The sequence below is a fragment of the Lagenorhynchus albirostris genome, chromosome 3 (assembly GCF_949774975.1).
Source record: "Lagenorhynchus albirostris chromosome 3, mLagAlb1.1, whole genome shotgun sequence".
NCBI classification, from domain to species: Eukaryota; Metazoa; Chordata; class Mammalia; order Artiodactyla; family Delphinidae; genus Lagenorhynchus; species Lagenorhynchus albirostris.
The window spans coordinates 144,810,409-144,826,848 of NC_083097.1; the positions used below are offsets into that span (position 1 = coordinate 144,810,409).

Sequence of the window (16,440 nt, forward strand, 5' to 3'; positions counted from 1 at the left end):
CCCCACGTACAGCTACCAAGACAGAGCTCAAGGCTGGGAAGCAGAAAAACAAGCCCCAGATGCCAATTCTAGCATCTTTTAAAGAAAAAAAGTTTAAATGGGTTTCAGTGTCTCTTTAGCAGGCATCTAACGTGCTTTAAATATAATAGCAAACATTTTATTAAACACTGGAGCCCTTTTTTTTCTTAGCAAGGCCACAACGAAGCCAATTTACAAACAAACAAGGCTTTTCAAGAAAGGAGGTTGTGCTGTACTTACAATCGCTCCAGCTGCTTCAGATCCTGGAAGGCGCCTCTCTCGATGACGCTGACCTGGTTGTCTTCCAGATGCCTGGAACCACAAAGGCAGCAATGGTCAAGGACAAGCGGGCCTCAAGGATCCTCGTACTAGGCTGCAGGCCATGCAGGCATGGTCACTCAGCCCCTCCCTCGACCCTCGGATGGGCCCCCTCAGCCAGGATCAGTCTGGGGGGACAAGATAATTCACATCCCAGCTTGGTGTCACGGTAACCAGGGTTTCACCGCCTGCATACTTCTACCTGACAGATTGGTTTCCAAGCCTCTATTTTAAGAATGTTCTCAGCAAATACCCTCCCAAGCACTGCAGGATGTTGCACGGAAAAAGAAGAGGTAAAAGCTGCTTCTTATAAAAACCACACATATATTCAGCATCTCTTCCCTCGGAGCTCCCTCCTCCAAGGATTCAAAAATACTTCATTGAAAAGGGCCTTCTCTGCTCACTCTGTCTCTGGGTCACCTCGTAGAAAGGTGAAGCTATTGTTGGGTGCCTGCCTGTGCCGGAAACGTCACAAGCCCAGAGCCTGGCTGCTCCCAACATGAAGGTGATGGTCACAAAAGCTAAGTCCTCCCAGCCACAGGCTCTGCTGACCTCCAAAGTCCTCCAAGCAGATGATTAAAAGTTTGATTCATGCATGTGGCATATCCTAAGAATTGAGCAGACAATGAAACATTTGTTTCCCTAAGTTTGAAAAAAAAAAAATGGCAGCTTCAAATGGATTAGCTGAACAGTAGGAAAGAGAAGAAGTGAGGCTGCATAGTTTCCATCCAGGGCTGACCCTGGTGGCTGAATGGGACTTAGCCGGGATGCAGTTGTGATTGAAGGACGTTTCTTTGGTAGGTGGAGTTTAGAAGGGCTGTGTGGGTTCCTCTGGATCAGGCAGGAGGACAGGCGCCCTGAGGCACCTGACGGAAAAGCAGAAGGAAGGACGAGTAGCCTTGAGGAAGCTTGGCCTTCACTTCAGAATAACTCCTTGCACGCCAGCCCTCCACCTCTGAGATATTTCATAACCCACTGCACTTCTTAGGCTTAACACTCAGGCCCTTGTGTTTATTTTCAAGTCCATCTTCCTCGCTGTGCCTAAGGACCAAGAGGGTAAGGTCTTCTGTTCATCATCACAGTCCCAGCCCTAACACAGGTGCCCAGCACAGCAGCCACTTCATAGACTTAGTGAATGAAGAAAACACTAAAGAGGGCGTTGGACCACAGCACGTACTGATTTTACATCAAGGAAAAGGCTAGTCCAGGACATAGGAAGTTTCCGACTATCAGAGCGATGGGGATATTTTGTATGGGCTCAACGATATATTTTATAATTGTGTGAATTTGTTGCAAACATTTAAAAAAATCGGGATATTACACACACATACACACCCCACAGAAGAAACTCCAAAATCAGCTCTCATATTTCCAAATATCAACAACTTTGGATGAGGCCAGAGTCCTCATCCACTCTGATTCACACATTTATGTTCCTTCTGCCCCCTGTAGGCTGGTCTCATATAGGCTCCTCACTTAACATACATGGGCTCCCAGGAACAGCGGTTAAGAGACTTGCCCAAGGAGAAAGTATTTGTATGAAGTCACACAGCTAGTGAGGGTGGACCTAACTCCCAATCTGGTGTGTTTATCAAATTTGGTTGAGAATCCCTTTTCTGATTTCTTACTAGCTGATGGCGTGCTTTTGAACTATCTAGCCAACCTCTCAGAGACTCAGTTTCCTCATCTGTAAAATAGCACAAATAAAACATTTCATAAGTCCTTGTAAGAATAAAAGTGGAATAAAGTATATAAATTATCTAGCCCAGGATCTGGAGTACAATCAGAGGCTTAATAAATGTTCTTTTCCTTCCCTTTTCTTCCTTTTCCATCCCGCCATATGGCAAGGAGGGCCTTGGAATGCTAGTAGACTCACACTAGCACATCTTGCTAAACAGGGAACCAGTTCAGTACTTGTGACTGGGGGTTTGTTCAGCTGGGTTTTTACTGTCAATCAATCCATCATAGAGCTTGCTGTCATTACTTCCCAATTGTTACAAGGGGCAACACTATAGGGTGGCTTAGTGTCACATTCCCTCAGGGTTTCTGAAGGAGTCTAACTCCAACCTCCCATGAGGAATCTCTTAGTTCTGTCCTAATTAATCTAACACTACCAGCTTCTTTCCGAAAGGGGAATAGAAGGGATGGTTGATACCTGCCCCTCCTCCTCTTTGCTCAAGCCCTGGGAGGCTAACTTTTACCGGCTTCATCAGGAAGCTTCCTTGACTCTGGTTTCCTATTGGGTTCAACCAACCAGCAGGAGTTGAGAGGGTGGGAGAAGAGGGAGTGAGGTGGGGGATTTATTCCCAGCTCCCTCCTTCCCTACCAAGTCACTGCAGGTGGACTGCATTCCTCTACCTAAGACCCCAGGTGCTAACAGGCAGTCCTTCCTTTGCTGGGCTCAGGTAACCACTCCCTCCCACTGGTCCTTGAGGCTCAGAGGGGACTAGCGACCGACCGACGGTTGTTGCTAGCCTCAGGGAGCTGCGCCAACTAACTCTACCAGGTTTCTCTTAATCTCACCCACACCTTTGCAAATAAATCTTTATTTAGCTCTCCTCATTTGTCCTGCTGGGATCCTGACTGGTAAGGTAGCTAGGGTCTCTTCTTGATCTACTTCCTAGACCGATCAGAATCCAGCCTAGTACCCGGTCTTTAAAGGCTCAAGAAATAACCAACACTTGATGAATAAATGGATCACTGAATGAATGAGCTGTGAACTTCCCATCCAAACTTCTAGGCTGCGATGCAATTCAGGAGTCTGTGCTAAAACCATCGCTATCACTCTCATTTTACTGAGCAGATGCAGGAGACCCGGGGATCCAGGAGGGGCTGGACACCCAGAAGGGCTGACTATGGCTTGAATCTGTTCTGAGTTAGAGGGATACAGACCGTGCTCATTTTCAGTTCTTTCGGCATTGTTATTTTTTACTTTTAACGCTGGATCAGAATCGGAAATCACCCCCATGTGATGATGGCTGGGGTGGAGTTTAACTCTTTAATTAACCCCATTTGGGATAAAGCTGGTTCCCACATTGTGGGCATACTTGCAAGAGTTCTCGCAACAGACTACTAAGAAAGGGAATATAATTGATACCACCAGAAGAGCCCTTTTCCTATTCCTGCCCCTTGGAAGAAAGAATTGTTATAAGCAATTCTTATATCTTCCCCCTGAATGTACTTTATTTGGGGAAAACCTCTGGATGAAGCCAAAGTTCCCCAATCTCCATTTTATTTGCTTTCGCCCATTCACCTGCACCGTATTAACAGTTCTGCATGGAAATGGGTGGCAGGCTCCAATTATTCAAGACGACCGAGTCTTTTCTGGTTTCACCATAAATTGTAAATAAGAAACAGATACAGGGAATACGCCGAGGTGTGATGAAAGCTTTTCAAAAAGACAGTTGTCTAGGTTACTCAGCTAAAAAGAATAGACTGAGGGAAAATATGGTTTAAACGTCTGGATACTTTATTGGTGTCAGTTAGAAAGCATTTCAGCTACCCCACGTAGCAGATTCTTTCACACTAATAAAGGGCCGCTTGAATGGGACTGTCTTTGAGTTGCTAAGGAAGATAATGAAACACAGTATATTAATAGAGTCTATGAAGTGAGGGGAGGGGGAGGGTTTCAGCACTGCTTATCAAAATAAGAAGAATGTACCAATTAACTGAAAAGATAAACTGTAGTCAAAGGAATGTTGTAGACCATCCAGAGGATATTAATATGATCTTTTGTGATTATTTTAAACTTTCTATTTGCAGACAGCAGATATGGAAATTGGAATTTTTACTAGTCTTTCTGATGTAATGGTAAGAAAATCAAAGGGTTGTTTTTGACTTTGTTAGAAAAATGAAGCATTAGGTGAAATTTCTGACTTGTATGAAAGGACATTTCTCACAGATTCTGGGGGAAAAAAATGGAAAAAAAATAGAGAATTTAAGTGTTTGTTCTTTAAGTTGGGAAGTGACCTGGAATCAGGAGTTTACTGCCTATATCTCTTTAATGAAAATCCCCCACCTTTATCCCAATCTCCATTCTGATCCCCACACACTTGTCGGAGCTGCCAGTCATTTGACAGACACATGACTGCTTGGGGCAAAAGAAAGACTTGGCAGAGGGTAGGGTCTTCCCTCCAGGGATGGTGGGAGGGGGGGTGCACTGGCCAAAGACCAGAGACCGCATCGAGGGGAGAGCATCTGCTAGCTGGAGGCCCAGCACTGAGATCCTAGCAGTGCCACACCCTGTTGCTCAGGGAAACTCCGCTCAGCCACTTGCACATCACGCTGCACTTACCAAATTCCTAGACTATCACCTTCCTGGTTTTCTAAACTTCCTGTAACACAAATGAACAGAGGCACTGCATGGAGGTTAGAAAGTACACATTCTGGCTTCTGAGTCCTCCTCCTTCAGTTCCCTGCTATGTGGAGTTGGGACCACTTAACCCATCTGTGCCTGTTTCCTCTGGGCAGATAAGGGTTAATAACTATGTAACAGAGCTTGGTCTGTGGAAGGTACCATATATACATCAGTTATCATCATCATCGTGACCATCTACTTCTCAATCAGGAAAACAATGAGACACAAGTAATGTTCCACAGGTTTCAGTGAGAATAAACACATTGTTCGTGAAAGTGTCAAAATCGTAAAGCATTATATGTGTAACTATTAGGGTTAGAAGGACTTCTAAATACTTGTTATGGGTCAAACTGCATGCCCCCCAAAATTCATATATTGAAGCCCTAACTCCAAATATAACAAAAAGTGACTTTATTTGGAGACAGGGTCTTTACTAAGTAATCAAGTTTAAATGAGGCCATTAGGATGGATCCTAATCTAATAGGACTGGTGTCCTTATAAAAAGGGAAAATTTGGACACAGAGACAGACGTGTGTAGAAGGAAGACAATGCAGAGAGACCCAGAGACAGTTAGCGTAAATCCAAGAAATCCCTGAGGCCACCAGAAGCTAGAAGAGAGGCCTGGACCACATCCTCCCCTCAGAGTCCTCAAAAGGAACCAACCCCGCCAATACCTTGATTTTGGACTTTGGAAACTGAGACGATAAATTTCTGTTGTGTAAGCCCCCCAGTCTGTGGTACAAAGTTTTTGTGGTACAGTAGCCCTAGAAAAAACTTTGTGGTACAAAGTTTTCTAGGTACAGTAGCCCTAGAAAACTAATATACTACTCATTCCCTATTTTACAGATGAGAAAAGTAAGGCCCAAAGGAGTACAATAGGGTACGAGGTCACATGGGCAGTTAATTCTGAGTCAGGACCAGAACCTAATATTTCCAGTCCCCAAAATACAACTCACTATATTATAACGGGCTATGAGTAAAAAGAAGGAGGTGGCTTTAGATACCAAGACTTTAGCTGTTACTTCTAGCAAAAAGCTGCCAGCCAAGATTCCAGGACACGACAAACACCAAGGCAGTGGCCCGATTGCCCAGGCTGCACTCCAGGTCTAGAGTCACATGTATGGGTCAAAATCACCTTCTGAGTAAAGAAGGAAAGAGGGTCCAATTCCTCCTCTCCTGTACCTCTGAATGTCTGAGACTCGTCAGTGCCCAAGAATTTGGGCAGCTTCTTATCACTCAGATTTAGGGATGGATGAAAGTGTTCAATATTTAGCAAGGAAACCTGATATTTCTTGCTCCCCTGCTGCACCAATGCCCCTCTCAAATTTTGCTACCTGTCTGCACAGCTGCAAGTGTTCAGCAAGAGCTCTGACCCTGTCTGACTCTCTCCCTCCTTCCTCCCCTCCTCTCCATTAAGCAACAAGATAAATAACTTTTGTCTTGATTGCTCTTTTAATTCACAGGCTGAGGGAGAAATTATCATCTCTATGGAAGGGAAGCATGGTTAGCCAACCTGACCCTGCTGTCATCCTAGAAGCTGGGCATGTTGATTTATTTGTGTATAACCTTCTGTGTTCCCTGTCACTGGAACTGACTTCTTCCATTGGTCTAGCCCAGCCTACAGCATGGAGACACAGAATGAGACAGCTGGGGAAGGAAACCTGGATGTACTAATGAAGGGCTTTCTGCTGCAGAAAGGCGAATTCTTGTTGTCCAGTGCTTGGGGGTGTGATGTCAGGGCAGTGGGACATTTTCACAAGGCTGAAGAGCTGAGAGTGAAAATGCATTGGAGAGCCACGCGTTACTTACAAGACTCGGAGGTTCTTGAGTCCAGCGAAATCGGTCTTGGTGATCCTGGTGATGTTATTTCTGTCCAGGTCACTGCAATGGAGAACAAATTTGGGTCAGATTTTTGCAGGTTACACTTATGGTCTATTTAACCCAGACTGGCTTAAGCTGGAGGGACGTTGCTTGTTAAGGACAAGGCAATTCCCATGATTAATGATATTCCCTAGAGCATGTCCAACCAACCCAAAGGACATTGTATGGAATAAGCTAGCCATTATGTACACAGTAGAGCCCTGGTATGTTTAGCTGCCTGGCTTCTCTTGCCCCTTCTTCAGATAACAAATTTTTCTTTGGAAGCCCCCCTCCCCCAGCTCTTGGATCATATCATACAAGTGGGGCTGACTCCTCTCCCCAACTCTGGAGATGGGCACCTGATCTAGGCCAGGCTTATAAGCATCTTCACTCCCTGTGACCACAGTAATTGTTTCAGGAGTACATACATGACTCAAATTCCCAACAGCTTTCGCTCCACTGGAGTTGCCAGAAGCTATCTAGCTACCATGAAGAGAGAATTTCCAGAGTCAGGAGATGAAAAGAGACTGGTTCTGGTGCTATGCTATGAGTAGCTGGATCCACCCATGCCTGATGCCAGAAACCTCTGTATTTTGAGATTCTGTGAGCCAATCTATCCCATCTCCCTTATATTTTGTCCGAAATCAGTTTGAGTTGAATTTTCTATCACCTGAAACCAAAGGAATCTTGACCGACTTTGGTACCCACCTAGGTACTTGTCTATTTTCCAGCTAATCTGCAAACTCTCTGAGGGCAAAGACCATATCTCATTTAACTCCATAGCCCAACATAGTAGAACATGTGCCTGACAAGAGTAATCTCATACAACAGGTAAAAGACAGCTTCATGGATTAATCCTGCCCCAATTTGTAGGCTGAAGCTCCTGAAAATGGCCCTAAAGAGAAGAATTTGCCATGGAAAAGCTCAAAGCATTATGGTGGCGTTGGTGTCCAGGAGAAGGAGGCACCTTGGATGGTAGAAAACCAGAATTAGAGAAAACCAAAGTCAAGAAAGAACTTGTGAACAACCGTATAAATACTGTGTTCACTAAAGCTATCTACGAAGACGGGATACAAAAAAAAATCTTTTTAAAGAAGGACCATGAATAATATGTTACAGTTTTTAATAATGGAGGCTGAACAATTAATTCCTATTTACCATGTCTCCTTGATCAGAAACTTTTCAAGGTTTTGGCCAAGTTGGAGTTTAGCTTTGCCTCCTGCCAGAACATTTAGGTACTAAAAGGCCATTTTCCCAATGACGGACCCCCATCCATACGTTCACTACTTCTTTGGTTCTCCTACTCAGGTCCTCAAGTTGCCATCCTGTTATCATGCCTCAGAAAGACCTGTGAGTTCTCAAGTTGCATAAAATGAAAAGGGAAACAATTTTCAGATTCTAGCACTCTGTATAAAGAAAAATCAAATTGGAGGAGGGATTACTCTCCTGATTTCAAAAAGTCATACTGAAATAAAAATCAAGTGAGTCCTGGAGCCCCCTCCCTGGGGAACCACCTCCCTTCGTCATCCAGTTTTCCTGTATCTAAAGTAACAATCATTTAGGTTATTACAGAATATTGAGCAGAGTTCCTTGTGCTATACAGTAGGTCCTTGTTGGTTATCTATTTTAAATACAGTAGAGGATATATGTATATGTATAGCTGATTCACTTTGTTATAAAGCAGAAACTAACACACCATTGTAAAGCAATTATACTCCAAAAAAGATGTTAAAAAAATAAATAAATAAATCCAGTAGTGTGAATATGTAAATCCCAAACTCCCAAAAAATGTTAAAAAATATAGTAACAATCAAAGTTGTTTCTTTTTTTTTTTAACATCTTTATTGGGGTATAATTGCTTTACAATGGTGTGTTAGTTTCTGCTTTATAACAAAGTGAATCAGTTATATATATAAATATGTTCCCATTTCTCTTCCCTCCTGCGTCTCCCTCCCTATCCCACCCTTCTAGGTGGTCACAAAGCACCAAGCTGATCTCCCTGTGCTATGCGGCTGCTTCCCACTAGCTATCTACCTTACCAAAGTTGTTTCTTAACCAGCTTGTGCTGGAGAGAGGCAGCATTTAGACTTCTCAGACTAAGCTGAGGGCTGGTAAAGGAGAGCAAGAGTCACACGGGGAAATAATGAAAGCTGTTCACGCAAGGAGTGGACACCAGCACACAGACAGGAATCTGTGTGTGCTCATCATCACCCCGAGTTCCTTCTTACCCCCCATCTCAACTGGGATGGATGTCTGGGGACCGTGACAACTGAGAATATGACAATGCACCCAAGGGTTTAATCACCAGGGCACAGCGTGGTAACTCGGCAGCTTGTGTTAGCGGCTGCGGCACTGATATTTTCAATTAATATTTATTTATGAAGGGGCACAAAGTGTGCCGCTGAAATGCCGAGGACTTGGAGGCATGGGTTCGGGTGGGGACTGTGGGGTTGTCTCAGGCACAGAGTCAGTGTTTGGGAGGCTGAGCTTCAGAGGGAAGCAGCCATGAGCTTGAATGCCTGCCCTGCCACTTCCTGAGTGACTGATGGGCAGTTTGCTTCATCTCCAAGGCTCAGTTTCTCCAACACCCTCTAACTGACGGCGACAAGCCTGACCTCAAGAGTTTTTACGAGAGTTAAATGAGATGACGACGCATACACAGTGCTTATCAGGCACTCGTTAAATAATCGTGGCAGCTACCGTTACTATAATTAGTTGAGTGACAGCACCAAGAGTGGTCCCCTTCTGCTGCCTCTCCCGTGCGGTGTGTCTAGGACACCTATTTCCCTGGTATCTGGCTACAGAGAGAGGGTAGGGAGGGAGCTCTGTTGTCTGTCTGCCCCAAACCCCACCACCACCCCTGCCCAACGCGCACACTGCCAGGGAGGCCAGGGAGCATGTGGGTTTTGGGTGACACAGGTCAGGGTTCAAATCTGTCCCGCTCCCCACTCCTAGCTGTGTGAATCTGAGTCACTGACTTAAGTTCTCTGAGCTTCCATGCTTTACATAACCCTCTCCTGCTTGCAGACCTTGGTTTGGTGAGGACAGAGCCTGGATTGCCAACCTGCTTGGCTGAAAATGGGAACTAAGGAAACTGACACTGAGAAGAGGTTGCACCACCTCATGTGCCGTCCCTTCGCCAGCCCGGTCATCCCAGGCCAGGCTCCTTAGCCAGATTTCTCAGCCTTCAGCTCTGTCCTTTGAAGAAATCAGTCTACTTTAGCTCAGTATGAGCTCTGAACCATCTGCAGGCACGAATGATCCCATCTGGGGTGATGTTAGACGGGGAAGCCATTACAGCATCTAGATCGGGGGTAGGGTGGGGAAGTGGGGCCGTTTCATCAATAAAACATGTCTACAAACAGTTCCTTTGACACACCTGTCCTCAAGAGGTGGAGTCTCTGCCCCTTTCCGCTGAGCCTGAGCAGGCCTTTGTGACTGCTTGGACAAAGAGGATTCTGGCAGAAGCGATGCTGCAGAACTTCTGAGGCTAGATTAGAAGAGGCAATAAGTGACCGCCTGGCTGCTTCTCAGAGCACTTGCATTGGAGCCCTGAGCTGCCACGTGAGGTCAGAAGACCTGAAATCCCCAATGGTAAGATCATGTGAGGGGACCAGAGAGAGAGAGAGAGAGAGAGAGAGAGAGAGAGAGAGAGAGAGAGAGAGAGAGAGAGGCACCTGAGGAGCCCCATCTGGTCCAGCCCTGGCTGTTTGAGTCTTCACAGCCTAGAGGTCAGGCGTATGAGTGCAGACGCCTTTGAGATTCCAGCCCCAGCTACCATCTGACTGTGACTTACGAGAAATTCTGAGGCAGATCGCCCAGCTGAACCACTCTTGAATTCCTGCCCACAGAAACCATGAGAGGCAATACTAAAGCAAGTGCATATCTTTAAGCCATTAAGTTTTGGAGTGATTCGTTTTGCAACAATAGAGAGATGGAAGAGAATGGAAGAGAAATATTTAATGTCTGAAGAGTTAATTTACCATGAACAACAGAACTCCATTCATATGACTCTCAATGGCATGTCCTTTCTGAGGCTTGCCTGCCACTCTGGAGACCCTCAGTCCTGCCATTATGGCCAACGATGGCTCAGAGGGGCCAAGGATGGCTCAGAGGGGCACATGTCACTGTAGGGATGAGATGAGAACCGGCCCTTCTCTCAGGCTCTGAGAAGAAGAGACTGCATAATTAGGGCTGCCCATCCCTCTAAGTGGGGCTTAGGATGCCATGGGAATCACCATGGTATTATATTAGTGTTCACAAAATGTGGTTGCCATGCATTGAACACTGGGGCAGAGACTGGCAAGTTGTCCACCGCACCATTTTCCTTCTGTCCAGTGCACAGAGATAGACCACATTTCCCAGCTTCCCTTGCAGGGAGGTACAACCATGTGACTGAGTTTCATCATTATTACATGAGCACAAGTAATATATGCCACCTTCAGGCCTATTCCATAAAACTTCCTGCATGGCAGATAGAAAGAGCCTGACTCCTTGAATGACTGCATGCAACTGAGATCTTCTTCCTCTGTCTCCCCATTTACCCATATTAGACTCAGACATATTCCAGAAATAACCCTTAAGTCACTGAAATGTGGGGACTATCTGTTATAGCACTCTACAGTGATGAATGCAGTATCTCTGAGTCAGGAGCTTTCTAACCTTTTTCTTTTCCTTCTCTTTGCAATAGTTTTGAAAGGTAAGTATTACTACCTTCCTTCAACAGATAAAAAATACTGAAGATCAGCCTTAAAAAGATATTTGCTGGGCCCAAACTATGCACCAGGCACTGTACCAAAAACTTTATGTTTATTCTCTCTAATCCAGTCAGCAATCGTATGTAGTAGGTACCTTAATTATCCCATTTTTCACATGAGGAAGCACCCTAGCTTAGAAGATTGTATCGGTAAGTCAAATTGCCACGAGGTCATACAAGCAGTAGGTGGCAAGGTTGGGATTTGAACCCAAGCTCTTTGAATGCAGAGGCCATGTTTTTAACCATCACATCATGCTGCCCATCTCCAGCTAGGGTCTAAGCATATTCTACTATATCAGGGTAACCAATGACTGCCAGAAAAATGAATGAATAAATAAATAGAACAGAACAGAATAGAATTTACCATCATATGTCTTAAAGAAAGTGAAGGGATACTCCTAGTGGCTTTGCTGCTCCCCACTCCAGCCAAGTTGGTGCATTTTTTATCCCATCTCCCCTGTGAGATCTGGACCCATACAAGCGCTGAGCCCCTCTGCAAACTCCAGGGGAAAGTGCTTTCTTGCTGTTTTTGCCCATGTCTGGTTTCTACCATGTTCCTCATCATCTACCACCTCGCTTTCATAAACAGGCATCACCATGGTAAACTCCTGCATTATTTTTCCCCATCACAATCAGTGAATCATACACCAGTGCTGTGACTTGGAGCTCTGCGGTATTTCCACATCTGTCTGACACCTTTGGTGGGGTGGGGAGGAAGTGCAATTCAGAACAACATTGGAAAAAATGAAACAAAAATGTTCCAGGGCGGACCACTGTCCTTATCTTGGCATGTGTATATTCATCCTTCTTTTGATTCATTATCTGGCATCCTTGCAAAAATTTTTTTTGCCGTGGCACATTCAGGAAGGGCAAGGAGCAAAAAACAACCCGCAGTGAGGCAGCATGGGCTTGGAGAAAAGGGCTTCAACTATAAACTCAGAAGATGTGGATTTGAGTCTCCACTTTCTCACTTCTTAGCTATGGGACTTTGAGAAAGTCACTTAACTTTATAGAGCCCCAGTTGTTGGTATTGTTGATGAAACTTTTATAAAGTATGACCCAAAATACCAGATCCACGGGATTGCTATGAGGCTCAAGAGGTAAAGTATGTGAGGAAGTGCTTTCTAAACAGCACTGGGAGTGGTTAATTTTCACCCACAGCCAACAACTGGTAGGGAGAGGATGCAGAGGATAGATTAGCACTGGCTTCACAAAAGATGTTTATCTCTGATGGTGAAACATAGAGTTAGAGAATACACCATCAGTTCAGATCAGACTTTAAGACCACCTGCCCTCTGTATGACCAGTGTATACAGAGCGCCGCTTCTGGGTTTCAGGAAAGAAGATAAGGTCTCAACATATGGTGAACTTGTAAGGGCTGCCCTACAACACAGTAGTCCCTAATGCAGGGGTATACAAGCGGAGATTAGTCATTGACTCATATTGAGCATGATGCCTAGGGGGCCCTTGCGACAGGCAGGAGGCTGGATTCACGACCCGTAAAGTCCTGACCATTTTGAGATCTCCAGTTCTCACATCTGGGGTCCCAGGCCAAGTGGGCTTAAAAATTATGGCTTGGTTCTTGCTGTCAGAGAGCTTGCAGTCTAGCTGAGGAGACGGACTAAGATTTACGAGATACTTAGAGAAAGATGTAAGAACATGCAAAATCAAATGTTGAGAGATGTGGTCTACAGTCGGTGGGGAGTGGGCAGTCAGAGATCTGAGAGAGACGTCACAGCAGGAACTCAGAGAGAAGACCCCCTGGAGCAGATGGGAAGGAAGTGAGGGGGAGGGGTGACAGCAGGGGCCGCGCAGGGGTCACAGAGAAGTGGCGGGTCTGAGGAGGGGCCGGGCGGCAAGCCCCTGAACAAGCCTTCAGAGGGTGTGACGCGCTCACATGAAGATCGCGTCGCCCGATGTGGGGAATCCCGCTCGGGAAAGGGCAGGAGGGGCCCGAATTAAGATGTCTCTTGCCTAGCCTAACCCCTTGTCTATCACCAGCAAAGAAGAGGTTCCAACCAAACCAGAAGAAGCTGGCAAGGGGGCTGTGGCCTCAGTTGCAGTTATTCACCTCTCTCCACGCTGGGAGGCTGACCTGAATGGACCACAGTGCAAGGCTGGCTCCTGGACCCTGTTCTCTTTGAGCTGGGCAGGAGCTGGGAGGAAGGGAGAAGAGGGAGGAAAGGCACTCACTCTCCCGGTTGCCACCCTGAGAGGTCACCCAGGTTAGCCAGTGTCGCCACCCAAGGTCACAGCTCCTCCTCATGACTGACGGCTTCCTGCCCCAGAACACTTGGCCTCCTCTCCTCTCTTCTGGCTTAGGCGACGGTAGCTCCATCGCCTCTAGTCCTGATGCGATTGAGCCCTGGTTCCCTGAGCCACACCCACACCTCTGAAATAGCCCCTTGTAAATCGACCCTCCTCAAATAACCCTAATTTGAGTTTTTCTACCTGTTCTCTATTTCTGACAGATTTACCATTCACTCATTCATTCATTCAACAAACATATCTTGACCATTAAGTTTCAGGTCCTGGACTAAATGCTGGGAACCAAGGGTAAACTGGCATCGTCTGTGTCCTTAAGGAACTCAAGAGTTTAGTGGGGAAGAAATAAATAAAGGGTCAAATACCACAGACTGTGGTAAGCATCCTACACTAGGGGCTCACAAACATTTTCTTTAAAGGGCCAGATAATAAATAAGTTAGATTCTGCTGGCCATATTTTCTATTGCAACATTCGACTTTGCCTCCTAGCATGAAAGCGGCCACAGACAATACACAATCTAATGGGTGTGGCCATGCTCCAATAAAACTTTATTTACAAAACAGGATGAAGGTTGGATTTGGCCTGGAGGCTACAGTGTGCAGACTCCTGCTCTAGACTGTGCCATACAAACAGGGCGGATGGGGAGGGTGGGATGCATTGGGAGATTAGGTTTGGCATAAATACACTACCCATGCATAAAACAGAGAGCTAGTGGGAACCTGTGGTATAGCACAGGGAGCTCAGCTCGGGTGCTCTGTGATGACCTAGATGGGTGGGATTGGGGGGGCTGATGGGAAGGAGGCCCAAGAGGGAGGGGATATATGTATACGTACAGCTGATTCACTTCGTTGTACAGTAGAGACTAACACAACATTGTAAAGCAATTATACTCCGATTAAACAAAGAAAAAGCTTATGGGAGAGTATAGAGGAAGGAGTACTGAGTTATCCGGTTTTCAGGGTCAGGAGAGGCTTCTCTGAAAAAGTAACATTTTAATTGAGACCTCAAGAATGACTTGGCCATAGCCAGGTTGGTTGGCATGGGAATATGTGGGAGGGAGAAAAGAGGATTTCAATAAAAGAAACAGCATGTATAAAAACCCAGAGGCATTGCCTCAGGATAACCACGAGCAGATTTGTTTAGCTGTTACTTTTGGCATGTTGCAGGGGAAAGTGGGACATTCCTTCTTTCCCTCCTTCCTTCGTTACTTCCTTCCTCCCCCTCTCTCTCTCCTTCCCTTGCATCCTTCCTTTCTTCCTACAGCATGCCTTTATTAAACACCTACTCTGAGCCTGGCACTGTGCTCGTGGCTAGGGTATTGCACAACCCCCGAAAGAGTCCTTTCAGGAACTCTGTGATTCCCGCCATGGCGTCTGCTGTCACTTTTATTCTCTTGGAGAGTGTGGCAGACAACTTCTAGGGCAGCCTCCGGATCCCTGCTCCCTGGTGTCAGCACCTTTGTGTAATCCCCTCTCCTCGAGCGTGGGCAGGGCCTGATGGCTTGCTTCCTGCCGACGTAATACCGCAAAGGGGACAGGAGGTCACTGCTGTGGTTACATTACGTATGACTGGAGTGCCTGCCTTGCCAGGGGACCCTTTCCCCTGACACCTGTGATGAAGTGAGCAGCATGTGAGGGAGGCCAGGCAGGCAAGGAACTGAGGGCAGCCTCCACAACAGCCTAGGAGAACCTAACGACAACCCGCCAGAGCCTGAAGCCCACAGTTCCAACGGGCTGCCAGGGGCTGACTTCTGCCAACAACCTCAAGAGTCTGGAAGTGGGTCCATCCCCAGCTGAGCCTTCAGATGAGACGACAGCCCCAAGCAACAGCTGAATTGCAGCTTTGGGAGACCCTGAAGCAGAGGCCCCCAGCTAACTGTGGGGTAATAAATGGGAGTTGTTTAAAGCTGCCAAGTTTGTGGTAAGACTGTTGAGCAGTGGGACACAGGCAACCACAAATAGATGGCAGAACTACAGGCTACAAGGAAATAACCAGGAAATCATGCCAGGGTGAGGTGACGAGAAGAAAGTTGGGGGTGGGAAGAAGCAGGAGCGCTAGCAAAGGTGGCCAGGAGGGGCCTCTGTTAGGGGGAGAGATTTGGTCCAAGACTCAAACAAAAAGCAGGAGCCAGATGAGGGGACGGGCTGAAGGCAGAAATTTCCAAGTGGAGGAACAGAAACACAAAGACTTTCTGAATAGAGAAAGCACTTCAAGGGCCTAAGCAACAGAAAGGAGGTCCAGGTGACTGGATTGGAATGGCCCCAGATGGGACATAGAGGCAGGTGGCACCCAGACTGCACAGCAGTCACGGGGCAGGCTTCAGGTCTTCAGCAATCGGAACCGCGGGGGGCGGGGGGGGCGTCAAGCAGCGAAATGACTTAACAACCCTCAGCCTCTTTCCCTGACATCAAACCTGCTCCCTACAACCAGATGAATCTCCCCAAAATGCCAGCTTCTCTCCCAGTGCAAGAGCACAGCAGCTGGTGGGTCTCATTGCTGTTTTCAGCCTGCCTCGTTTAATTCTTTTCCTTTGTTTTTATTTTTGTTTTTTAACTTTTATTGGAGTATAGTTGATTTACAATGTTGTGTTAGTCTCTGCTGTACGGCAAAATGAATCAGTTATACATATACATATATCCACTCCTTTTTAGATTCTTTCGCCATATAGGCCATTACAGAGTATTGAGTTCCCTGTGCTATACAGTAGGTCCTTATTAGTTATCTATCTTATATATAGTGGTGTGTATATGTCAATTTCAATCTCCCAATTTATCCCTCCCCCTCCCAAACCCCCCCCCGCCCCGCCCCGCTTTCACCCCTGGCAACCGTAAGTTTGTTAATTCTTACTTCTTTCACTACATAGAC

General features: G+C 46.2%; 1 protein-coding gene across 1 annotated transcript in view; it reads right to left on the reverse strand.

Moving 5' to 3' along the window:
* The window catches only part of SLIT3 (slit guidance ligand 3), a 610,847-nt gene that overhangs the window by 559,732 nt on the left and 34,675 nt on the right, over nt 1-16,440 (reverse strand). The window contains exons 2-3 of the mRNA XM_060144178.1: nt 6,503-6,574; nt 259-330 (exon numbers count right to left, since the gene is read on the reverse strand). Coding sequence (XP_060000161.1) covers nt 259-330; nt 6,503-6,574 — 144 coding nt within the window. The remainder of the gene's footprint in view (nt 1-258; nt 331-6,502; nt 6,575-16,440) is intronic.